Raw genomic sequence first — 26,009 nt, 5'->3', positions numbered from 1 at the left:
GGGTGCCTGGGTAGCTCAGTGGGTTTAAGTCTCTGCCTTTGGCTCAGGTCATGATCTCAGGGTCCAGGGATCCAGGCCTGCATTGGGCTCTCTGCTCAGTGGGTAGCCTGTTTCCCCCTCTCTCTCTACCTGACTCTCTGCCTACTTGTGATCTCTGTCAAATAAATAAATGAAATCTTAAAAAAAATAAGTCGATCATTCATTTTAGTTTGGTAGACTCATTCTAAAGTCTGAGGACTTTATTAGAACTGCTAAATTAAGAAATAGGTTGGTAAGAGTTTCCAAAAAAGAAACTCTTATTGGAGAGAAACCATCACATCAACTTGCTTTATTGTTTGTATGTTTCACAACGAAACGATTCAGTCTCACCAGGTTTCGTATTAGGAGGAGCAAAGCCATCATGGAATGTATACTTTTCTTTTGTCTGTTTAAAAACATTTATCAAGTTAATGGATTCATGACTTTCTCCATTCCATGACTTCAAGCATTTTTGTGCAGAGACTTAAAAAACTCTAAGTATGAATAACATAATGGAGACCATGACTCTGGAGACCTGGGTTTCTGTTCAACCAGTTTAGTCTTCTGCATTTGTTGCCAGGGGCCTGACTCAATGAAATGTGTTAAGTTATGGCTTTGTATTTGGGAAGAGCTAAGTACCCTGATGTTTTGATTTTTTTTAAGCAAATAATTTGAGGCAGAAGTAATAGAGCACGTCCTCTGTTAGGTCTCATCGCCCAAGGAAAAGATCACCTCCAAGAACCTTGCCTACAACACAGAGTCTCTATTTCACACAAATTGCATGGTGTCTTTTCTGGTTGTTGGGTTACAGGTGGCTTATCATTCTGAGTTGGCAAATAACGTGCATCTTGATACATGAGGTTTAAAGTGGGAGGATGTTCACAGACTGAGAACATCAATTCAGCTCTCAGCAGGTGCTAAGTTCAAAGTGCCTTTTTGCAGAAAGCCACCACCAGCTCTGCACCTGCTCCTTGGAGAAAGAACCAGGTATTAGAAGGGCTGCCACAGAGAAATGACTTAACAAAATCATAAGCAGGATGTGGCTCTGTTTCCTCTGTGACAGGGACATGTTTGTGCCCTCTCAATTATAGCGAACTTAATGGGAGCCTGTCTGTGAGAGGGGGCAGAGAAAGTGTAATATAGCTAAATACCAGCAAGGATGCATTATTACTTAGATTCTATCAAACAAACCCAAACAGAGGAAATACGCAAACATTACTGTTTCACCTAGTAGTTTATCTTTTCCTTGAGGTCATGCTGCAGATGAAGAGTAAAAGAATAAATGTGACCATGAGTAAAGATGAAGAGTGTTCAAAAGCTCTGGAACAGAAAAAGAATGCTAGAAAATTGTGGAATAGAAATGCAGCTGGGAAGTTAAGGCAGGTACTCTGTGCTCCAGGGAAACTGGTTTCCTCTTCTAGTTGGTGAGTTGTCTTGTGTGTCCCTGCTAAGTTCAGAGGTTGTTTCAGGCCATCAGATGTTAGAACTGCAACAACTCCAAACCAGGTGGGACAATCATTGACGTATTTGAGAGAGGAAGTCACTTCAGGGATATAGTTCTAGGAGAAATGAAAGTTATTATGTGCAAGTGTTGGACTTTGAAGGGACAAGAAGGGTGGTTGACAGCAGGGCAGGAACTGTGTACATTTCCTCTTCCTGTTTCCTTAACTGACGTCCTCGGGCATTTCTCCTTATGGGAGGAGGATGTTCTCTACTGCCTTCTTTTTAGCCTCCTTAATCTTGTTTATATGGCACCTGCAGCAAGGAAACATCTGTCCAACAGGGATGGGACTGGGGTTACAAGAGCTTGCTACAAAGTGTGTTAATGTAAGGTTAGGAGATTCACAGAAATGAGTCCTAAAAGGCTGGCCTAAGTGTTGACTTAAAAATTCTGATCTCACATGTTCATTTTTCCTAAAACTGAAGGGTCCTGTTTCTGGAATCTCAAACCTTTGGATAAAAAACCAAAACTGTAGAGTGGATGAAAATTGCCTCTTATTTTAAAGGCTCACGTACACTTTAGAGAAGCCATTTTTCTAGCCCTGTTATTACTATAAACAAGCAATTTCATTTTAACATTTACTCTTTATTGTGTCGCATGAAGTACCTACATAATGCAAGTATGTACTGTACTAAAATACCTATATTTCCAAATAACATTATACGGTGTAGCCCACAGTCTCTGCAGAAGCATCATGAGTAACCTATGCCTTTAAACTTAACAATCCATTGCTGGATGCTGTGAAAAGTACGCTAACAGATGAAGAGAAAGAAATAAAGCTAAGTATGAATACACTTTTCCAAACATATACATACGCAGCTTACAATGGAACCCCAATGGAAATAAGTCAAATGACAACATCTGATGTAGGAGCTATAAAATGTAGACTCTGCAATAAAAAGCCAAAGGCACATAAAAATATATTTTAACTTTAAAAATAACTTAGTTACAGTAATACTTCGCTTGTGTCTTACCAACATGTAGCTGACGGTCAAAATTGCGCGATATAGATATAATATATCGGGATATATAAGAGCTACGAGAAAATCCCCCGAACCCATAGAGTTGTTCAAATGTGAAAACAGAGAACAGTTTTAACACTGAAGAATTCGCTATGGTGAGCCCAAATAAGGTAATATAGAAAAGAGTCTAGAAAAAAAGGCTTAGGTATTAAATTTTGACTTCTTCTTGCTCAGAAAATGCTGGAGTATTGTCAAGTTCTTTAACGTGACGTGTGCAGCCCTTCGTAGCTAGTGCCAATCCTGGCCGAGCCAGAGTTCTACGTTTCTGGAAACAAAAAAATGTGAGCTGAACATTAGCAATGCCTGCCGAAAACGGGTTCTGACTGACTCACTTCCTTTCTGCCAGGACGGGTTTTTGTTTGTTTGTTTGTTTGTTTGTTTTTGTTTTTCCTAATTGTTTTTGCAAACAGGGCATCACAGGTACAAAAAATATTTCGTAGGAACATGATTTTAGAAAACCCATCACACACAACTGCACACATAGCCAGTGAAGCTCTTCTCTTTGACTGTGGTTAGTTCAGTTTTTATTTTCTGATACCTTTTCCCCCAAAGGACAAGAGTCCATGGTGTCCATTACTTATTTTTATCCATGACATTCAGCACCTCATCCAAAAAGGAAGGCCCCAGATCGAGCTGCAGGGAGAGGAGGGAACCCGTGAGGTCAGAGAGGGACTCCTCTGACTTCGTCTTCTCCTTGACGAGCTGGCACGAGGCGGGATGATCAAACATGTCCTCGGCCGGCCAGTCAGAGTACTGTTCGGAGAGGCTGGAGGAGTGGCTGTCCCTGCCCTGGCTGGACTGTGACGCGGAGCCGCTGGAGCCCCATGAGACGTCTCCCTGGTGGCCTGTCCCGTTCTCCAGCAGACCGCTCTTCTCTGGGGCCTTCTCCTCCACGACCGGCTCACAGCTGAGCCGGGGCAGCTTGGCCGGCCCAAAGGACTCCTGTTTGGAACTAAATGTCACCGGTGACAGCAAGGGCAACATGAGTGCCTGGGACCCTCCGATGGTCGGGAGAGAGATGGCATTTTTGAGCACTGGGGAGGGCGTGTCTGTGAACACGGAGTCGGAGGTGCTGTTGGCCCGCAGGAACTCACTGTGCCCGGGGAAGGGGCCCAGGCGCGCTTTCTCCTGGTTCCCTGGGAGCAGCTCATAGTTCCCTTGCAGGAAGGAGATGTCACCGAAGACATCGTGCTGGCCCTCTTTGCCAATGTGAATGGTGTGGCGGAAGTCTCCGAGGGGAGGGCTGATCATATCGGGGGACAAGATGTCCCTCAGTTTAAATTTCTTGCCTTTCTTGTTATTGGCAGCTTTTAGGTAAATCGGTGTCTTGGCTGGCATTTTGGGATCCGAGAATGTCTACTTTGCAAAAGGGAAATGGGCCACTTTCTTCTGCGGATGCTAGGTTTCTGAAAATCCTTCCTGAGAGGATCTGTCACATCATTTTTTTTTTTCTCAAGTAGCTTCCAGAAGTGGCTGCGGGATGAGCCGGGGTTTAAGAGGCCTTCCTGAGATTACAGCCAAGTGGGGCGTCCCAGAGAGCGAGGTACATCATCCAACCCCTTCCACGGTGGGGAGAAACCTGGAAAAAGGAAACCAAAGCAGGTTTTAGTTAGCACGTTGCCCTTTGGGGTTCACCAGGGCCCGCCTTTTTCACCAGAGCCTGTGCATAATGGCAGGAACAGTTCTGTCAAGAGCCACACTTGATTTTGTCTTCTCTCTCTATCTTCGGGTTTTCTACTAAGGGTCCACTAACCACAGTCTTCTTTTAGGGGGAGAAAAGGAAAAAAAAAGAAAGATATCGAAAAACCTCACACCTATGACATCAGCACTTTCCAAACATGGCTATGGACACAATTTTCTACATGTGTCTAAGATTTTAGATTTTTCCTCTGTTCTAAGTACTGCTGTCAGCACATGACCAGAGTGATTTCAGCTTCCGAGATACAAGCAGATTTGCTTTCAAATGTGTTTTCTCTTTTGTTTGGTGTTCACGCTAGCAAGACTGATCGTATTTTGTCATTGAGCTCCATGTCTAAATAAAATTAATGCACTACAGCGAACAGTCCTATCAGCAAAGGGACTGGAAATATTTACTAAGTGACAGTGGTTATTAGAGGGAGCAAACTGCATTCTTACACATGAGAAAACAGGGATTCAGGAGTCAGAAAAAAAAAAAATCACCCTTTCTCAGTCACCTACAGCCAACTACAGCTGGGATCAGGTCACAGTGCAGAGAACTGGGCTGCCAAGGGTTTCAGGACGTGGGGCATTCTGAGATGGAAGGAAAAGATTCAAACGGCTTCTTTTCACAGAAAAAAACCAGTGTGATCATCTATAACAGGCTGGGTCTTCCCTTGGGAATACTTTTGGAACATTGACTGATACAGCATGTATCCTCTCCCTGGGATGGGCAGAACCCCAAGGAAACCTCCGTGATGTGGCTCCTAGCATTAATGCCTTTGTGGACACAACCTGGGACTTGCTTCTAACCTAAAGAATATGGCAAAGGGGATGGAATGCTCCCCCCTTGGTTAGGTTATATTCATCTTAGCAGACTGAGAAAGTCTCCCTTCACTAGCCTTGAAAGGATAAGCTGCCATGGAGAGGGAGGGCCGACAGAGATGAATTTCGCCAACAACCTGAGGAAACCTGAAGTGCATTCTTTCCCCAGTTGAGCGTCTGATGAGACCATAGCCCTGACAACTGGCTCACCGCCTGGTAAGACCCCGAAGCGAAGCCCTGCCTGGACTCCCAACCCACAGAAACTGTGGGACAATCACTAGAGAGTGATGTAAGCCACCAAGCTTGTGGTCACGCATTACCAACGTGGAAGGCTCACACCCCCTCTTGCACACGCCACTCAGCACAATCAGAAATGCTAAGCTGGGCAGTGTGGGGCTCCACGTTCTCATCTTACAGAGGAGAAACGGTTCATCTCTTAAAAATAATCTAACTCTTCAGTCACATCAACTGACATGGGGAAGCTAAAACCTTTCCCACTGTGAGAATTCCTGAAATGGCTCAGCTGAGACCTCTCCCATCGGGCTCCTCTCCCACGGGCAGTGGAACAAATAAATAAATAAATACTTGGAGGGCTGAGTCAGGTGGTGGCTTGAAGAGAGCCAGACACATTTGCTTTGTAGCAGCCAGAGGCCGTCTGTATCCACTGCATACTTCTTTCCTTTCGGCGAGAGCTTCACATTCATTTCCCTGTGGCAGGTGGAAAGAACTGTGCCCTGGTACCCATGGGCAAGGGACCAACTAGCTCTGTTTGGGAACTGGCTTGCACCCAAGCTCAACAAGGCAGAGAACGATGAGCGGGAGAGGCCCACCATCCCTGCCTTTGTGTGCGGGGAGGCGGCCCCGGCAGCGCGAGGGGGTCTGAACCCGGAGTTCGCTAACCCAGCTGTCACCTGGGACCACACACTTGCCATTTCTCATTCTCTTTAGTCCTGACAAAGGCCCTGGCTCCAACAAGCTCCCCAACGTGCCACTTCCCATTTGAGGTTAGGGTCCCAAGGAAACACTGTGTCACTAACAGAGATGACTGCTACTGGAGAAGGGGACATGCGTGTGTAAGAAGCCAGGCCAGCGGGTCCAGACGTTCTCTGTTTTTCCTCGAATTTGAGTCTAGTGGCTGTCACAAATGTTACAAATCCAAAGCCTTGGATCCCAACCTCAGAACTTCCTGGTTAAGCGTGTAACAGCCCGGGCCCCACCACCCCAGGTAGCTGGTATTGCCTCCCGGCGCCTCTGGGCACCGCACGGTGGATGACAGCTTGCAGGGGCTGCTGGGGACACCGAGCCCACAGAAGGTGGGAGGCCATCCCGAAGGACAGCTGCCCACTGGAGTGGTGTCCTCAGCACACACACAGCCAGGAGGACAGCTGCCATGGAAAGATACAGTGTGTCCACAACGCAGGAGCAAGTGAGGGCCGTCCATGGAGTCAAGGTTATGCGAGGCCAGAAACCAAGGGAGCGTACTTCAAACTATGCAGAAAAGTACCATGGGGATGCAGCCAGTGAATGGTTCTCTGCCCTGCTGATGGGATCCCGTGCCACTGCCCTGCACCTGAACAAGGACTGGGTGAGCTGGGGAGAAGGGGAGAGGAAACACTTGACCCGGAAGGGGCTCAGGGCAGGAACGCACAGCTCTCCCTCCCCTCCTGGCCACGGCCATGACCACGGCCACCGCCATGGGTACCGCAAGCCTTTCATCAGAGCCTGGCTCAGCCTGGTCGAAGCTGGTTTTAGGTCAGTGGCATGGACACAAAGGTGGGAAGGAAGCCACACAAAGAAAGGAAAGGGTTGGTGAGTGAAGGCCACATACGCAGCAGGCATTGAGAATGGAGGGGCAGAAGAGAGAAGATACTGTAAAAAGCATTTTTCTTTCTATAAACATTTACATAGTGTTTATTGCCTGACGGGGATGTGCCTTCTAGGACTTTGCAAACAATAATTTGTACTGAATTTCTACTATGCGCTGGTGCTATGAGCTCCCAGATACATGGGAGTTTTTTGTTTTGTTTTGCTTTTTTAAGGAATTTTGAACAAAAATGTCAGTTTTACAACTTTAGATGAGTAGCGATTCGCGATGTAAAGCTGGGGAAATGGAGCCCGCCCCCCCCCGCCCCGCCCGCCCATCTTACCTGTCCTTCTCCTCCACTCAGGGGCAACCATGCTCCATCCCACAGATCACAATCTAATAGTGAGCACGTCTTACACTGGCTGCTTCCTCCCCTCCTTTCTGGATATTCTGGGCTCCCGGGCTTCTCAGCCAATGTACATCACTGCCCCCTTTCCCTTCCTGGCCTGACTGTTTTTCCCGCATCTTCTCTGCCATTGCCAGTACAGGAAACTAACGGGCAGTTTCTTCAGTGGCAACAAAGTGGCTGGTCCTGGGCGGGGGCGGGGTAGGGGGGGTTATGCGCACACTCACTCCTGGGAACCACCAACCCTGAGTACTACTGCAAGCAGCCCTGTGTTCTGGGCACTGTTCCAACATAGTGGCTCCTGCATATGAAACCATGAGGCTGCTGTTACCAGCCCCATTTTACAAATGAGGCACTGAAGGGCAGACGATGAGTCTTGAGTCCCTTTGCCAAGGCTACCTGGCTATAAGGCTCGACGCCAAGTGGCCAGGCTCGAGTTGAAGGTCCCGACGCTGAACAAGCACACTCGCCAGGAGTTCAGTCAGCTCCCCCGTGAGGAAGGGGGGCACTGCACTGCCAAGCCTGTTCAAGATACAGATGTGTGATGACACACTGAACTGAGGTGGGGGGGTCAGGCCTTGCATACACCGATGGTGGGAGCCCCAACAGATGCTCCCCGGGTAGCAGCCGGTTTGGCAGCATCTGTCACAACTGCAAATCCCATGCCTTGGACACCAGGATCCCACTTACAGAGATGTGCCGACTTACATATATGGGAAATAATTCATGTACAAGATTATCAACCCAGGAACTTACAACAGTCTGGAACTGGAAACAGCCTAACTGTCCACTGATGGAAGACTGGTTAAATTGAATTAAGGTGCATCTAATACAAATGTGTACCATATAGGCCTTAAAAAGGATGAAGCAGGTCTTTGTATGCTGATAGAGAAAGAGCTCAGAGATATCGGTCTTTGAAGTATACAGATCTACTTGTGCCAAAGTACACAGCCCTCCTTGTCCTAGCTTGTAGGTCTATGAAGTCTCGCTGGAAACACACACAGGAAACTCATAACGGCGCTGCCCACAGGGAGGAGTGGATGGAATATGACAGACGCAGGCAGGCAAGAAACTTCTCACTGTATATCCTTTTAGGGTTTGGGGGTTTTTGAAACATCTGACTGAATGAGCAATTAGCTATTTAAAAAACAAATAAATAGGGATGCCTGGGTGACTCAGTCAGTTAGGCGGCTGCCTTTGGCTCAGGTCATGATCCCAGGGTCCTGGGATCGAGTCCCGCATTGGGCTCCTTGCTTGGTTGGGGAGCCTGCTTCTCTCTCTGCCTCTGCCTGCTTGTGCGCATGCTCTCTCTCTCTGACAAATAAACAAACAAACAAACACTCAAAAAACCAAAATAGGTGGCTTAGGGCTCAGGCTGCAGCTTGGAGTAAATTTTATATAAAGGTCCCAGAAAAGCCTACTGAATCTGACTCACAGGATCGTAACACAAACATTTTGGGGGCAACTGTGTTCAAAAGCTGAAACCTAGGGTGGCAGTGTGTGGGTGAGACCTCCCCCTGCCCCCCCAAGAAAGGTGAGCTTGTCTCACCAGAGCATGGCCAAGGGACAAAATCACCTCTTCCTGTGGGGACCAGGCAGTCACGTTTAAGAGGCAGCAGCGGGACCTGGCAGAATGAAGATCTCCCAAGAGAAGGGTTTGTGGTCAGAAAGTAATGAGAAAAGGCAAGAGGCAAGAGACATAAGGATGCAGCAAGTGTCCAGGTGGAAGGAAGCGTGGGCAGGAAGAGGCGCTGGGCTGGGGCAGACAGCTCCCGTCCAGACCGCGGCTAGTGACCCAGACGACACTCTGCGATGGGATGGTCCTAAATGTCCAGCACAAAATCCTGTCCCTGCTCATCATTTTCACAAAATGAGACCTGGGCTCCAGGAGGCCGCTGGCAGCTGACAGATGTGGCAGTGGACAGAGCAAGGATGAATCCAATCCCAGTGGGGGATCCTGAGTCAGGCGGACACCTCTGCGCAGAAGGAAGGGGGCTTGCTTGCTGTAGGATGGGGTGGGAGTGAGGAAGGAGGGGCTCACAGGCTAGGTGTGAACTACTCTCCCACAACTGGTGAGCAGGCCCTCCGGCGGTTCCACAGACCAGATGAAGAGAACTGCGGGCCTTTTTCTACCGGGCAGGACTACTGCGACCACTTGGTACAGAAACACCCGCAGGATACTGCCCGCCTACACTGGGGGCTCCCCCAGCTCTCGCTTTCTTGTGTTGCCATCATTTCTCGACTCCCACTGTCTTCCTCAGATCCAAAGACAGAAAGTCAGAGAGAAGGAAGGTAAGAAGGCAAGAAAGAAACAGGAAACCAGGAAGAAATCTTCCCATGTGTAGCCTTTCCTCAAAAACCGGCCTCTTGACCCTGAAATTGGAACTCTCCATGATTGCTAATCCCTTTCTCTGTGTTCTTGGATCACTCTCTTTCCCTCTTTCCCCCTTCGATGATACTTGAGATAATACTCATCTGGGAAGTTAGATACCTTAGAAAACAAAGGTCCCAGTCCCTGGGCACTGGAAGAGGACAGATTTGCCAACAAAAGGGGTCAACTCCCTGGCCAGTGGTCTGTCACCCTTCATCAAGGTGAGAGAGAACGTCCGGCAGATGTGGGGACCCAGAGTCCCGCTGCAAATGCACAGGCCCCGCTTACAGGAATTTATGAGACATCCAAGGGTTCCAGGATACAAAAGGACCCGAGGGGAAGTGACAGTTTTGATAAGAATGGCAGCGTGTTGGGCCGTCCTTCCGGCACGACGCTAACCCACTCCATTTTCTGGTGACAGAATGAAGCCCAAGTGACGGTGTTTGTTAGCGAGAGAAATCATCACAGCAGGAATAATTCAATGAAAAAAAAAATCAAAAAACAAAAAACCCTGAAGCAAGCCCTTTGATTCACTTCCTTACATCCTTTTGGCAAATAGAATGATGCCAGAAAGACCAAAGCAGCGTAGTGGCCAGGAGCTGGAGAGAAACGGGATTCGTTAAGAAGTGACACACACACAAAATCAGTTCCTGCATCACTTAAGAGTTGACTGGACTGGCAACTCATCTGAAAGAAAGAGGTTTAGATTTTAAAAACCCCATTTATGATAGGAATGTTTGGTTGGTCCACTAATTATTTTTAGAGTAACTCTCAGTGGACAGAGGATAAAAAAAGTTCTAAGATCTTATGAAACAGGTTGCAATGTTAATTTGAAACACACATGCATAAAAACAGGGGCAGGCTGGGGGGCGGGTGGAGAAACCATCCCAAGGGACCTTCGGGCTTTTTCCTTCCTTCTACTTTCGGGAAGTGAGTGTGTGCGGACTTCCCCTTGCTTGCTTCGCTGTCACATCCTTCAAGGACATCGTAGCTTCTGATCACTTTTCACTTCGCCTCCCCTCTTTAGCACCCAGACCCAGCACTGCCGCACCACCTGGGCCCCAAGCAGAAAAATGAAACGGGTCCTCCTTCAAGTCTGAACCATTAGCCCAGGGACGGATGAAGAACCTCTCTACTCCCAGCCATCTTTGGGGTAGTTCTCTCTGTCGCCAACAGGAAAATAACGCTACTGTGATAAGACCTGGAAAACTGTATTTGGCCCTAGACGTCCCAATTTATTGGGTTTTTAAAAATATTTATTTGAGAGTGAGAGAGAGACAAAGAGAGAGCGAGCCGGGGGAGGGCCAGAGGAAGAGAGGGTCCCCGGCAGACTCTGAGTTAAGCGTGGTGCCCAGCACGGCCCTGGAGCTCATGACTAAGATCATGACCTGAGCTGAAATCAAGAGGTGGAAGCTCAGCCGACTGAACCACCCAGGCGCCCCTGGACTCCACACTTCAGAAGGGATAAAGGTTACCTGAAACATGTTCCTACATGTTCTGTGGAGTCCCACAGGGAGACAAAGAACTTGGTCATGACATGTGAGAAGCTGAAGGAGGGGAGCAGCTGAACAAAAACTCAGACTGAGGGAAAACTAATCTTTAGGCATCTGAAGGATTCATTAAACTGTAATAGAAAAGGAATTAACTTGTCCTCTGAGGCCCTAGGATTACTGGGCAGAAGGTCCAAGCACCTAGATTTTGGCTTCTCTCAAAGATGGAGTGGGTGGCTGCCAGGTGTGTGACCGAGGTCTGAGGGACATTACAGGGAGCAGCCCTGATCCTAGGCCTCCTCCGTGGTGCATAGCAGGTTCCTGCTCATTCAGTCTGCCACCCAGGGACACTATCATTCATGGCCTCCTGTCACATTTGCCTGTGAAAACGCTCACAGACTTTACCTCTTAGACTTTCTACTTGAAGATGGCCATGTTTTTATTAACATAGGGATGATCAGCGGCTAGCTCAGAAATGCTAAGACGTTACCACAGCGTGGGCTCTCACGTGAGTCCTTCTGAGAACCTCTGTAGGAGGGCTTCTCTGCATCAAAAAATTTGAAATTCATGGGGGAAAAAATCATGGTGTTAGATGTTTCACACCGAACTTCAGTCAAAATCCAATACAGGAAAAGAAAAAAAAAAAAAGGAACCAGAAGAATGCCCAATAAACATCATCCTGAAGGGATGCTTTTTGTATTTTTAGTCTATTTTACTCCACCCATGAGAAGACAAGAAGATGCCATTTCTATTTTGAGATTCTTATCCTCTCCTGTATCATCCAAGCTGAGCATGGCGTCGCTATATGTGCCAAGACAGTGACACTCAGTGAGCTCCGCCCCTAGCCGCTTAGCCCTCAAGCCCATGAGCTCACAGCCAGACCAAGCGGACTCAATTTTATGGACCCACTCAGTCTGACACAGCTCACCTTCGCTTATTTGTAAATGGACGTCTCGTCTATGATTCAGCAACAGCTTGTATTTATTTTTCTTTTACGACCTGCTTTGTAGAAACCCACAAAATACCATATGGGAGACTCACTGCTAATTCGTGTACAAGCCTCATCTTTATAGGATCTAATTGTACTAGTTGAAAGGTTTTTTAAGAGGCAAAATTGGAAGACGGCACCTCCACCTCGAAAAGTCTGCACTTTTGAAGATGGGCCATTAAACACCCTTTTTCCTTATTAAAATCGGTTATTGGGGAGGACTCAATATGGACATCGATCCCCGGATGCTGGAGCAAGCCAGGAGGAGGACAGGTTCTCTCAAAATGCCTGACTCATGTACCACAACTAGCTTTGCATGGGGCACGTTGTCAGGGCTAGAAGGACCAAGGCAGGCACTCTAGCTTGATGCCATTACTATGAACGGCTCGTGGAGCCCACCTGATCTGTGAAGCAGCAATGAAACTATCAATACAGAGAGAATTAGACCCCAAAGTTTAGGCCCCTTGATTACTCTTCTTCTCTGTTAGGGAGAAAGGACAGATAATGGGATCCTCCACGTTATTCTCCCAACCTACCCTAGCCCTTGAAAATCATTCATTCTCACCAGATGGGCTGAAACATGGCTTCTCCACCTCATACCAGCACTAGTGATCTTTGGGAGCTGGCAGTGGCCATCCCATTCTCCATCTACTTTCAAGGCAGGCTCCCTTGTGTTATTTGTACAGAAATATCTATGCACAAATACTTGTTCAAAAATGAATGAACATCCTCTCAGACCAGGCAAACCAGGCTCTTCTATGGACACAAATTGGATCTTCTCTTTCCCTCCCACTACACAGAGTACACAGTGAACATCAAGTCAAGAAGTTTTTAAACCCATAACCCCTACTACCCTTCCATCATGAGGGATGAGTTGGTTTGCTTCCCAAGTGCCAACCCCCAGTCCAAGTCTATAGGGGATCTGCAAGGAAGTGGCAAGATTGAAATGCCTGTTTCTCTAAGGAATTTACACTGGTAAACATGAATGACTAACATGTGAGTGTCTGCTATGGGCCAGGCGGGTACTGAATGTACCTGTTAGGAAACAATCTTAGATTAAGCCCATATCTCAGGTCAATCAGCCAAAGCCGTGGAGGAGCTAGGACTTCAGCCACCACTGGACTCCACAGTCTGTGCTCTTAATTGCTCCTGGTTGGCTAACAGGACAACTGGCACACAAGTGACTTTAGGATGGAATGGCCACCGCAGATTACCTGCCTCCAGGTCTGACAGGACAAAGAAGAAGCGATACACTATGATCTCAACATCAAAGGGAGGCAGAGATAGTACCTGCACCTTGTCAGCAACCAAGAATGAATAAAATGGTCCTAGACACCAACCAAAAGAATTTTGTCAAAAGAAATTTGACTTGATGTAAAAGAAAAGCCAAAAGATTAAAATTTTGCAGTGACAAAAGCCCCCTGAGGCTTGAAGAGAAAAACAAACATCCTGTTCTAGAAAAGAGCGTTCAACGCCGTTAATTCTTTTCCCAGAGGAAGCACGTGCACAGGGGCGCACAACCACCACGCGGCTTTCACTGGGGACAATGGCTCCCTTCCTTCACGGGGGACACTTCACTTCCCTGCAACTTTCTGAAACTAAAAACCCTATGTTCCTTATGTGGAATGTCCTCGTACCTTCTTACCATCAACCCCTACTCATAACATCCCTCAAGATCCGCTTTAGTCACTTCCTTCCCGGAGAAAATTCTCTAACTCACGTCACGTAATCCAGGCTCGGTACTGCGCGGACAGGAGGCTTTCTGAGGACTCTTAAAGAGCCTGTTATTTGTTATTTTGGTTTTCTGGTTTTGTGATTTTATGTCTGGTACCTTCAGGTAGGTGTTAAGCTCAATAAAATGGAGGAAGGCAAAGGTGCTATGAGTAAGAGCTACTGTTGATAAAAATCTCCTCCTTACAATGGATTCTGACAGAACCTTCTCTGGGCAAAGAGTACCAGAGGCCCTCACATGTTACTGAATAAACCCTTTTAGTTTCCCCTCATCCATCCCTTAGACTCTGCGTCTGCCAGTATAGTCCGTGGGCCAAATCCAGACCTTGGCCTGTTTGTGTAAATAAAGTTGTTTTTTTTTTTTTAAAGATTTTATTTATTTATTTGTCAGAGACAGAGGGAGAGAGAGTGAGCAAGCACAGGCAGACAGAGAGGCAGGCAGAGGCAGAGGGAGAAGCAGGCTCCCCGCCGAGCAAGGAGCCCGATGTGGGACTCGCAGGACCCTGGGATCATGACCTGAGCCGAAGGCAGCCGCTCAACCAACTGAGCCACCCAGGCATCCCTGTGTAAATAAAGTTTTATTAGCACACATGTATGCCCATTCATTTATATGTTGTCTGTAGCTCAGTAGTTCTTCGCTGAGGGTGACTCCACACCCCCACCCAGGTGACATTTGGCAATATCCGGAGACATTTTTGATTCTCGTGACTGGGGGTGGTGGTGCTACTGGCATTTAGCGGGTGAGAACAGGAGAGATGCTAAACATTCTTCAATGCACAGGACAGCCCCCCCACAACAAGGAATTATCTTGTTCCACTTCTCAGTAGTGCTGGGGCTGGGAAACCCCTGGAGAGATGCTTTCACAGGACAAGGTCCGAGTTGAGTAGTCAGTGATAGGCTATGTGGCCCTCTAGGTCTAAACTATGAACTGGCCCCTTTACAGAAGAAGTTTGAGCCCCTGCCCCAGATACAGCATTTCCACAGGGCTGGACAATTGCTGTCCATCCCCCAACCCTTAACAATCCCTCTGCAGTCACAACCGTGCACGTGGCTTCAACAATCCCCCCTTAATGGTAGCTTCCCAGTTAGAGTCATTAGTTCATATATAACAAGTCTCATTAACTACCAAAGGTAGTTCTGTGGACCAAGGCCCATTGATGACAAGATGAGTAAAGAAATCAAAAGAGAGCTACCAGAAGCTCTTTGACATTGCCATAACCATCAAGGACAGGATCAGTGATTTTTCTCCTTGGGCCCAAGGTACTCGTTGTGCACGCTAGTATCAGTAGCTAGAAATTACAAAACAAACACAAAGAAAACACCGCTCCTTCGCAGACAGCGCTGGACTTTTCGCCCCTGGTCTTTTTAGACTTCACTTGGCTTCCCCAGACCCCCCACCGGGGCACTTCCTGTTCAACTTACTCCACGAATGTGCCATCTTTCCTCCTGCCTCCCTAGCACAAGACACTTTCCCCTCGGTAAATGGCAGGAAGGCACCCAAATCCAAAGCCCAGCTGTCATCCCCAACTTCTTTCCCTGCCTCATTCTCCACTTTAAGGCCCACTGCGGTCTCCCCTCACCAACCCCAGGGCCTCAGCCTTTTCTAGGCCTCCAGACCGCTCTCCTGCAAAGGGCGTTTGTCACCTCACCTGTCTTCCCGCCTCCAGCCTCATCTCCTTGAGTGAGCCAGCCTCAGTGCCCAAGTGACCTTGTCACTCTCCGTCTTCGATGGCCAGCCCACCCTTACAGCCTGGACAGAAAACAACTCGTGTGAGGCCCGCTTTAGCAGTTAGGGTCCTGCCCAGCCTTGCAGCTGGTGTTTCCTGCCAGGTCCCCCAAGGGCTCTCAAACCAAGCCTCTACCATACCTACTTGATACCTCAGACCCATCAGCCAGCACACTTTGCTGCTATTACTACTGGGTCTCCCACTAGGCCACCTGCTTCTGGGGAGACACAACTGGATTTAATTCATAGTTGGCACTGAACAAATGTTTGTTGAATGAATAAACAATGAGAAAGTTTGAAAGAGACTGCCTTGACTTCCTCCTTCCCCGCCCATCCTGTTGAAAATCCAAGATGGAATCTTTATAGGACTCCTATGGGGGAGAAAAAAAATCACTTAACAACAGAGTTGTGGCCTCTTGTGGTAAAGGCTTTCTTCCCTTTATCCATGTGTAAGACATTTTAGCCTTTCTCTATCCACGCAGGGTAAGAATCTTAGAGGCTATCAATGCAAGCTCCAGTAATTCTATAGGCTCTTACAGATCTTCGGGATTAAGGCAGAGAATATTTGTCATCGTGCTATTTGAAAGGGAAAGAGCTTCTATCTTTGACTACAATGTGCAAATAGCGTCTCAGAGAGACAGGCAAGACTCAAGAATAAATTGACAATACCTTCCCCTGAATGCAGATTCGCTAGTTATATTTAAGCCAATCTTAAAGAATGAGGCCCTGGAGAAACAAAGACCTTGCTCTCCTGACCTTTCCTTTCAAAACGAAACGGGTTAAGGGGAAATTTGGATTTATCTGGCCCAAGAGGTACAAAGAAACCTCAAGAGACTATAATGGACGTTCTACAGAAAAGGGTTGCTTTGAAGAGCAATGTGGGACGAGCACAGAGCAGGTACTTAAGAAAAACACCTACTGAATGAATGAACATATTGGCAAACACAACAGCAGACAGAGCTCTCACTGTGGTTCTAGGCCTTAGGGGAGAAGGCACCTGGGCTAACCCTTGGAGCCAGGCTTATAGGTTCCTTGTAGAACTCCAGACACACGTGGGGGCCAGTTGCCTTCTGCATAAATGGAGATCATTACCACAACCCTGCTTCTCTTAAAGGTGTTTATAAGAGCTGAGTGCTGTGCAGACACCCAGCATCATCTTTATATAGAAGGAAAGACCAGAACATCTACTAGATCCAACATGAAGGAGGGGAAGCATTCTATTACCAAAATAATGACCTTCATTTCTTCTCTGAATGTTTTCTTAAAGCAGTCATCAATAAAATGGTTTGTGTCCATCCTGTGAACAGTCTCTACAACTAGAAGGAATTCGCACCTCCAGCTGGCTCAGAGGATAATTCCTTCCTCTGACATGGGGCAAGATTATCTTCCCCTATAAATGGAAATGGACAAGCATCCTTTCTCTCCAGGTATAATTCTCCCAGCCTTGAGAACCAATGGGACTTCTTGGAGTTGGGCAAATTACAATCAATGGTTACTAGTCACAAAAGAAAAACGTAAGGGCCTCTATAGTTATTTTCTTTAAATATGTGGTAAGCTGTCAGGCGAGAGGGAATCTGTATGGTCCCAAGGACAGAACTAGGCATGTGATGAAAGTTCATGGCGAGGCCAGGTGGGGCTGTGTCTGAAGAAGAAATCTAAAACAACTTGAGTTAATCAGCCTGAAGAAAGGGAGAGGCTTTCCTGCTGAGTCCTCCCAAGTCCGGATTCCAGAGGGGAGGGATGGAGGAAGCATTTGTGCCTGGGGAAGTTAGAGTAGACATCCTCTAAGCCACGCTCCTAACTTAAAGGAGCAGTCCCTGGCAAGTGTCTGCAAGCTACAGACATGCAGAGATGATATAATCACAGATTTGTGTGTAAGATTTATCTGTCCTTAGTATGGCGAAGTACTTTATGACCGTGTTCTTCACACCGTGTTCCCTGGAATGCTTAGAGCTCAAGGAAGTCACCTCTGGGTCACGGGTGACAGGAAGGGAGACTGAGAAAAGTAGGGCCAACTTCCCTACCCATTTCTTCCCCATCTTGCACTAAAAAAAAAAAATTCTAAAATCTGTTAATAGACTGGGTTTATATTAAGATTTTCTTTCTTTGCTTTGGCTAGAAAAAAAAGTTTGAAAGAGAACTGGGCCAAGAAAAAGGACTCGTTTTCTGTCACTCAACTCTTAGGGCCTTGGTTTTATCTTGTCAGAATGAGAGACAAAGGCCAAAGAAAGGACCCTTCCATCTGTGAAATGTTAGGGTCTGGGATTCTACGTCTGCAGAAACACCTAGTTTTCAGGGAATTTGAAGGAAAAAATAGAGTATTTTTTAATGAAGTTAAGAGCATCCTTAGAGTCAAAATACCGCTTACCAGCTTCTAAAATGTTCATCATCTTTTCCCATCTTTCCTGGTACCAAATTAAGGGTACAAAGTAATGCCAGTAATTTTCTCTGGGAGCCTCAGTTTGCTCATCTGCAGAGTGGGGACAGTAGCCATGTCTTCTTAGGCAGAGGTAACACATGTCACATGCTTGACGAAGTTCTGTTAGGCAATGAGCTGACAAATCAGTGGAAGAAGCAAGGATTACTAATCATTCCAAGAAACCAGAGCTGTGTAAGGAAGAGGCCAGGCCAGAAGTTCACTGTTTAGATTTTTCTCCAACCTTATTTCTTTTAGATATCGGGACCTAGCCACGTGCATAAACTGATTGTTTTAAATTGTGTGACCCCCCCCACCCCCTGGGGGTGTTCTGGTTCCAAGCATAATTCCTCATTCTGAGAAAAAACTGGAGTTGGGAAGAAGTCACCAATTCCCTCACCCCACTGCCCTGGGGACAGGTCGGCAGTGCTCTACCCCACCTGCCCCCTCAGGGCAGCTCGCAGATGGGACAGAACAAAACCCACTCACGAACAGAAACTTATACTAAATTTACAGGAAGCCAAAAAAAAAATCAACATCATCACAGAAGACATTTCACTCTGAAGCCATCTGAAGGCAAGAAAACCACTTGGCAGTTTGGTGCTGTGATAGGCACACGGTGGGCCATGTGGCTGCAGCCGATGGGCTCACTGAGAGCTCACCTGGCGCCATCCAGCTCCTGGTTAGTCACTCACATCCACCACCTGCTACCCAGCCGAGAAGGAAGTTCTGGGGCTGGCTTGCTTCTTGGAGCACCCTGTGTGACCCTTACCACCAGGACCAAAGGACCAGTGCTGCCTCCCTTCGAACGTGCGTGTGTCGCCTGGGAAAGAGTATGAGGAAACGTTATGAGGCCAGGATTTGAGTAAGCTGCTAAGTGAACGTGACTTTGGCCCGACAACACTAAGAGAAGACCGAGCCAGAGGCAGAGTAATGTCACAGGCCAGGGTTAGGCTATCTACTTTTCCACTAGGTTTTGTTGTAAAAAAACAAAAAAAGAAAGAAAGAAAGAAAGAAAACGGATATAAATGAGGTTCTTCCCTGTCTTTTGAGGAGCCAGGAGTCTACCTAGGTCACCATGAGGGGCAATAAATGATCATTTAAATGCAGGAAGTGTTACCAAGTAGAAGACACTGTGGAAATGCCTCGAATACAAGGGGGAGAAAGAGTCAGAGAAAGACAGCAGCCTAGAGCCAGAAAAGAGCCTGGAAAGCATCCATCTGCTTCCCCTGCCTCCCCAACCTTCCCCTTCCACAGCTTCACAGAGGCAGGGGCAGAGCCTGCCCAGAGAAGACCTGAGCTTTGCCTTGTGACACAGCTGGCCAGTCGAGCCCCATCTCCTGCTGTGTTAAAATCAGTGTTATGTGTCTGAACTGACCCTTGGCAAAAAAAAAAAAAAAAAAAAAAAAAAAAGTCAAGAAAGTTAAACAAATAAATTAAAAGGGAAAGAAATCAAATACATTCTGAAATGGCAAAGCCATGTTAAACCAAAAATGGCTCGTTTAAAAATGTGTGCAGCCTAAATGATTAGAATGAATTTGAACAGAACAGGTCTTTTTCAACTAAACACACAGTGATTTATCGCTGGCATGATGTGTCCACAAATACGACCTTCAAGTTGTCACCAGAACATGACAGATTCCCGAGTGTGTAAGCTGTCTAAATAGAGGCCTGGCTTTGAAGTTCTCTGCCTTGCACGCTGGCTCGGGGCTCCTCGCTGCAGATCTGCCCTGCTCTGTTTTTAACTCAGGGGTTTACATTATTAGCGGGACCAGAGCTATGCTGATTGGCGTGTGCTCTGGGCTCACTGGAGTCTACAGCTAGAGGTGCTGTAGCACCAAACAGCTCATCGAAAGAGACAGACCTTGAGGTCTGTTACTCTGGATCAGGGCTAAGACCGGACCCTGCTGTCTCACGTCCTGTACCTCTGTGATTGTTTCCATCAGTCTTGGCTTATCTTGATCAAACAGCAGAATGACAGGTGTGCTCGCATCTTCCGGTGTGTCCTTGTGGCCGGGACTCACCCTGTGGTACTCTAACAAGTCCTTGGGTTTCTTCAGCTCCGCCAGGGCAGACTGCCTGGTGTGGCTTCTGCCTCTGGCTCAGTGGCTCCCAGAGTGTGTTTCCTGCCAGACTAGCCCTGCCAACTGCTCTGTGGGCTAATGATCTGAGACTCTGGACACCAGCTCCCTGTGGAGATTCACGGAACACACTGACAGATTAAATGCTCTACAAAGTCCTGCAGAAAGGGACCTTCATCAGGCTACTTCCCCAAAGAATCCTTTCCGGACGCTATTCCTCTCTCAGGGTCCAAGGTAGGTGGTGGTGTCCTAGCTAACTGCAGATGTGTTATCACTGCAACATAGCTTAACAAAGAACCAAAGGCTAGAAGGCAAATGACTTTTTCAAATATGCAAACAAAGCCCAAATCACTGAAAACCAGCTTTTTTAAATTTCAAACTTGAAACTCGAGGATTCTACTATTAATCCATGACTTGGGCGAGCGACAAGGATTCCACAAATACTAATTCAGAAGTCACCAGTTTCCAAATCCATCCGTTTGCTTGGCTCTTCAGAAACAGAGAACTTTTAAAATATCAATATTGCAATTCGTATTATTAAACTGTGGTTTCATTTTAAAAATGGCTTTTCCACCAGGGGTACTGTCGAACTCAGCCCATCATCATGAGACACTGGTGAACTTGGCTTTGAAGAAATGTATTAAGGCCAAGGAAGGCATTTTTTTTTTTTTAAAAGGAAAGAAATGTACCCAACTATTGCTGTAAAACTACTTGGCTACTTATATTATTTATTCTGGTTTGTGGGGTGCTGTTTCTTTTCATAACCTTTAAAAGGGTGGGGCAGGAGAAGGACAGATTCCAAATGGAGGCGGAAAGCTGGAAGGCTACTGCTCCTAGTTTTGAGGCAACCGGAGTTATTTCGAGCCATGCTTTCCAGAACCCCGACTTGGGTCCAAGCAGCCCAGCTCCCCGCCCCCGCTAATCACATTCCCACAAGTCCCAGGCAGCGGAGGCCAGGCCAGCCCCCTGCGGGTTATCCAGGCCACCTCTGGTAGGTTCCCCAGGCCCCCTTCCTCTATCTGTCTCAGCAGACACTTATCTGGCAGGGCCCAGGGCCTGTGTAGAACTTGGAACTGTTAATGAGGCCCGACTTCCTCCAAGGACAGAACCTTCCTGCCCGGCTTACTGGTGGCTCCTGCCTCTTGCGTAGCTCCTCCCAAGGCAGTGTCGTTATGAAACATGTATTAAAGGTCCACTGGCTGCCAGGGGATTGAAGGGCCAGGCACTGTGGGTGTGGTCACCGGCCTGAAGGATGGGACCGTCCACTTTGCTCATGGGACACTGGGACCTCGGCCTCTCAGAACATCAGGGCAACCATGCGGCTCACCCTCACCCCCGCTTATCCTGGGCTCGCTTCTGGATGTTCCAAGCTTTTCTTTCTCCTTTTTGCTTTTGGGTCCACGGGCACATCTCTTCATTTATGGCAGTAAATCAGGTGCTCAGGTTCACTCTGGCCCTTTGAGGCTGGATCCACTGCAGGAGAAGACTGGTGCCACAGCTGGGACACTAAACTATCTTCGAAAATGAAATCATTCACATGGTTTTCCCTAAGGCTGGCAGGGACTGCCATCTTCCTTTGAATATGGAGTACTACGAAAGGAGTTCTCGGCCAGAAACCCCAAACCCTCACAGGAGTCAGATTTCACAGCCTCCCTGCGCCTCCTCCCCAGGGGTGGGGATGTGGTATTTAGTACAAGGTCAACTAGACCTGAATTCAAACCTGATTCTGCTACTTACTCAGCTGTGTGACCTTGGCCAAGTTACTAAACCTTTCTGAGGATGTGTTCTCATCCGGAAAACAAGAAGAATACTGTCTACCTTAAAGAGTAGTTACGGATATTAAACAAGAGAGCCAGCCTTAAAGACCTAAGAAAAAAACTAAAAGCAACAATGAAAGCATCAATCTTTTCCTGCGCTTACTCTGGACTGGGCACTGTTCTGAGTGCATTACTTTTTTTTTTTTTTTAACTCATTTCATTCTCAAAGTTAATATTATTATCCTTATTTCATAACTGCTAAGCTGAGGTATGCAGGCTAAGTAATTTGCTCAAAGTCACATAGGTATCAAGTGCCAGAGCCAGGCTCTGAGCCTTGGGGAGCCTGACTCAGAGAGGCTTTTTAGCCTTAGGGTTTTCCCCCCATTTCCTTACCCTCAAGAGGTATGACATTCATGCAGGGTTAGCCTCTCCTGCATGCCAAGTAAATTATATAGGCATATTTAGATTTTTTCCTTTTAGTGTAATTTTGGGCAAGTATAAAACAGTTCTGTCCTCAGCTTTCACATCTGTAGCACAGCATGCTTGCTAGAAATAACCAGGTTAAATGGAAGTAAAGGGCTGAGAAGATTGCTTGGCATTCAGGACAGGCTCCACGTAGGAAGTACCCTTCTCACCCAAAGTCCTGAACAGCATGATGTATTAGCAGAATTCTGGGGCTGCAGTCCTTGGTAAAGGAGATTTTGGATCTGGCTGAATCTACTAGGCTCCAGTGACCATCCTTGTTCTCTGGCAAACATACTGCACTTAAAAATTGACTGAGGATCTTATTCAATCAATGAATAATCAGGTACACAGGATACTGGTTAAAAAGAATTAGGCCAGGCCAAAACGAAATCAGACCAAAAATAAGAACTTTAATAATTAAAAAGAAAACATTAGAGCAGTCTTTCTGGAGGGTCTCTTCAGGTTATGAATTGTACTTCACCACTGGATAAATGTGATGGCTGCTGGGCACAGAGCTTGGGAAAAAATTATGGCCTGGTAAAAATTTTCGGGTGATATGGTTTAAAACAACGTTATCCCCACTGCTGTTGAATACCATGAATTCTAGAAGCAAAAAAAGGGCAGCTTTTATGAGTATGTTGGACATAAAACAAAACACCATGCTAAAAGGAAAGCTGGACAGCAGAAAGACAAACCAGCACATGCGAGCACTCCTGCGGTAAATTTTAGGGTTTTGTATTTACTCTTCTTGCACATTTTACATTTACAGTGGAAAGCAAAAAAAGAAAAAGAAAAGAAAAGAAAAGAAAAAGTGCAACACTCATTACTTTAGCTGTCTTTATATGTTACGTTAGAAACAGATAGAAAACAGAATTTCCTTGCTCAGATTTGGAGGGAAGGGGGAGCCCATCTGATTTCATGTCTGTAGCTGCTGCCACAGCCACAGCTCCATGTTCCAATCATGGAATCCACAATGTAAATCTCTTGCAGATGATACCACTAGAAAACAGAAACTGCCATGGATCCAGAAACCCTTCCAGATTTCTGTAAAGTTCTTATCTGCGAGCCCAGAGGCTGGTACTCAGTGTTGCATTCAGTGAGTGAGGTCCCCTTAGGAAATCGACATTCTTTGGGAGACTTAATGAAGAACTTTCCACCATTCCTCTACTATACAAATACAGGCAATCCCTGATTCCACCCGTGACAATGCTGAACATTTCACAACCGCCCCAACTTATCTCCTGAGTGTTTACATCCATTCTGAAAAGGGTTTGTGTCACACACAGAGGGGTCTAGGTGATTCTTTAACTGCCAATCGGAGCTCATACAAATTACAGGTGGTGTCAAGGAGAAGACCTCTAGAACTGTTCCGGAAAAAAGAGAAGCTCCTGGTTGTGAGACGCAAGATCTTTTCTAAGAACGTTTGAGGAGTCTTTTAAATGGCCTTCGAGATACCCCTGGGGCATGATCACAACTTCAGGGAGCCTTTTGTCTCCCTGAGATTTGAAGGGGAAGTCTCCAAGACTGGCTGGCCCTGCTATTCAAATAGGGACATCTGCTGCACTCCTAATTTCTTGTTCTAAAAGGCAGCACCCCCAAGAAACTCTTGAATATTGTGAGGCCTAAAAGTTGGGGGTGGGGAGAAAAATCTTTGTCTCCCTAACACATTCATCAATTCCCTCCTCCTTCCCAGCACCTCCTTCCCCAGAACCCCCAACACCCTCAGTAAATAGAACCAGTGCCTCCCCCAAATACACCAGAGCTGGAAAGATTCATGTTGCAATACCCTCCTGACATTCCTATTCCCGCCTTCATTTTAATTCACTTTTTTTTTTTTTAACAAAATGTAATTACTTGACTGTCAGCCTGGGCTGCACTCTGGGGCTTTTACTCTTTTCAACACAGCTGCGCTCCTGGCTTTGATGCTGCTGTCCACGCAGCTTGTCCCAGCCACAGCCTGGCTCTCGGTAATTCAACATTCAAGTGCATATTTATTTTTAAACTGACCTCTCCTAGACTGTACAGTATAAAGGAGGTCCTGCCAAAAAATATGCTACTTTCTATTTATAAGATGAAACACATGCCTCCCAAAGTCGAGAGGGGGATGGAGTACAATAATTCATAACGAAAAAAATGACTGACTGCCCAGATCCATTCGTCCTCACATGTCTGATACTCTTCTGTGTCAAGGCAGTTTCAAGGAGAAAAAAAAAAAAAAAAAATCTTGAAAACGCTTCAGCTGTTCAGAAACCACCGTCAAAAAAAAAAAAAAAAAAAAAAAAAAAAAAAAAAAAAAAATTATAAACTGCCAGACCTGCAGGTTGGAGCTCCAGCCACAATGCTCGCTGTCAAGGCAGGAGAGGGCACCCGGGGGGTAGTGCCACCGCAGATCTGCACGGTGCACCCAAGTGTGGCCCCAGTGCCAGCCTACGATGGGAGGGGAGCGGTAGCCATGTGCGGTTTGTTCTCAGATGGAAAAATGCAATACGCGCCCAGAATGGCTGTCAATAGCTTGGAGGGTGCAGCGGAGGCGTGCAGCCCCACCCTGAAAAGTGGTGGGCACAAATGGTGGAGCTCTGCGTCCCGGTCGTGCCACCCGAACCCCTCCCGGTTTGCTTTTTGGCTTTGGTCCTTTGGACACCAGCTGAGAAGGAGATGCTCTCGGTATCCCCGCTCCCTGTGCGTTTCCAAGCCTAGCACCCCGCGCACGCCGGAAGCGGCCACGACCGCGGATCGGACAGACTCACAGGCAAAGAGGAAGGAGCCCTGGGCAGGCAGCGACTCACCAGCCACCCCGACGATCCCAGCCGCTGCCCCAGGGCGGGACGCCCCGCACGGACGCCTCCCGAGGGCACACGCAGTCCCGGCCCGTTACCCGCCGATCCAGCCCACTCGGCCCGCGCGGCACCTCACAGCACTGTCCTCTCCGAGTCGGCGTGAAGGCGCCCGAGGCCGCGGGTCTCTAGGCTCGGCCCACGCTCCAAGCTCGCCGCTGGGCTCCTAGACCGCTCCGACCACCGCCGCGAGGGAAGGTGCGAGCCAACTGAGCGCGGGGCGACGGGACGCGGATTCTGAACCTGTGAAGGGCGGGGCTGCCGGGGCGGGGCCGGCCGCGCAGGGGGCGGGCCGGGGCGGGCCGCAGGGCGCGCGCGGCCCCCTAGACCCACCCCGCCGCGGTACCTGCGCCTGGGCCGGGCGGAGGAGGGGGCGGTCAGCCGTTGCAGCGCCTGCGGGCCCCCGGAGTACAATGGGCACCCATTGTTACCGCCCTGGCGTCACCTTGAGGGATGCGGCTACGCTCCGAGCGGCAGCGTTCAGCTCCCTCGGCACAAAGAAAGGTCGCGGGAGAAGCTCGGTTCAAAGAGGGACCCCGGGGTGCTAGCACCTGGGTGCCCGAGGACAAAGGGACTCCACCCGCACCCTGGACACCTGCACTAAACCTCTTGTGCCCACCTCTCCTAGTCCCAACAAGCCGATCTTGCCCGGCGCGGCTCGGGCGCCGCGCGCGGGTGACTCTCAAGGAAGGGAGGGCCACCTGACCGCGCCGACCCTGCCCGGCCCCCGGGTGCCCCAGCCACTCGTGGCCCCCGCTCGGGGGAAAGGTCGTGTTTTGTCAGTTTCCAGCTTGCTCCCTTTGGAGCTGCTGCCAAAACCCGGAGAGTGGATTTGGCGCACTGGAGACTCCCGGGTCTGTGGGCTGAGCGAGTGGGCACGCAAACAGCCGACGCTGC

General features: G+C 47.9%; 1 protein-coding gene across 2 annotated transcripts; it reads right to left on the bottom strand.

Annotated features, from left to right (window-relative positions):
• Window positions 1-308: 308 nt before the first annotated feature.
• Window positions 309-26,009, bottom strand: CDC42EP3 (CDC42 effector protein 3). 2 transcript variants are annotated; one of them, XM_032352951.1, is made up of 2 exons: window positions 25,732-26,009; window positions 309-4,120 (listed from the first exon to the last, which is right to left on the bottom strand). In XM_032352951.1, exon 2 carries the CDS (start codon window positions 3,877-3,879, stop codon window positions 3,115-3,117), a length of 765 nt encoding a protein of 254 aa, XP_032208842.1. In that variant the 5' UTR covers window positions 3,880-4,120; window positions 25,732-26,009; the 3' UTR covers window positions 309-3,114. The 2 variants fall into 2 exon arrangements, with proteins under 2 accessions (XP_032208842.1, XP_032208841.1); XM_032352950.1 differs by lacking the exon at window positions 25,732-26,009 and adding an exon at window positions 25,065-25,172.

Source organism: Mustela erminea, chromosome 7, assembly GCF_009829155.1.
Source record: "Mustela erminea isolate mMusErm1 chromosome 7, mMusErm1.Pri, whole genome shotgun sequence".
Lineage (NCBI taxonomy): Eukaryota > Metazoa > Chordata > Mammalia > Carnivora > Mustelidae > Mustela > Mustela erminea.
Note: the sequence above shows the minus strand (reverse complement) of the source record. Positions and strands in the feature narration are given on the sequence as shown.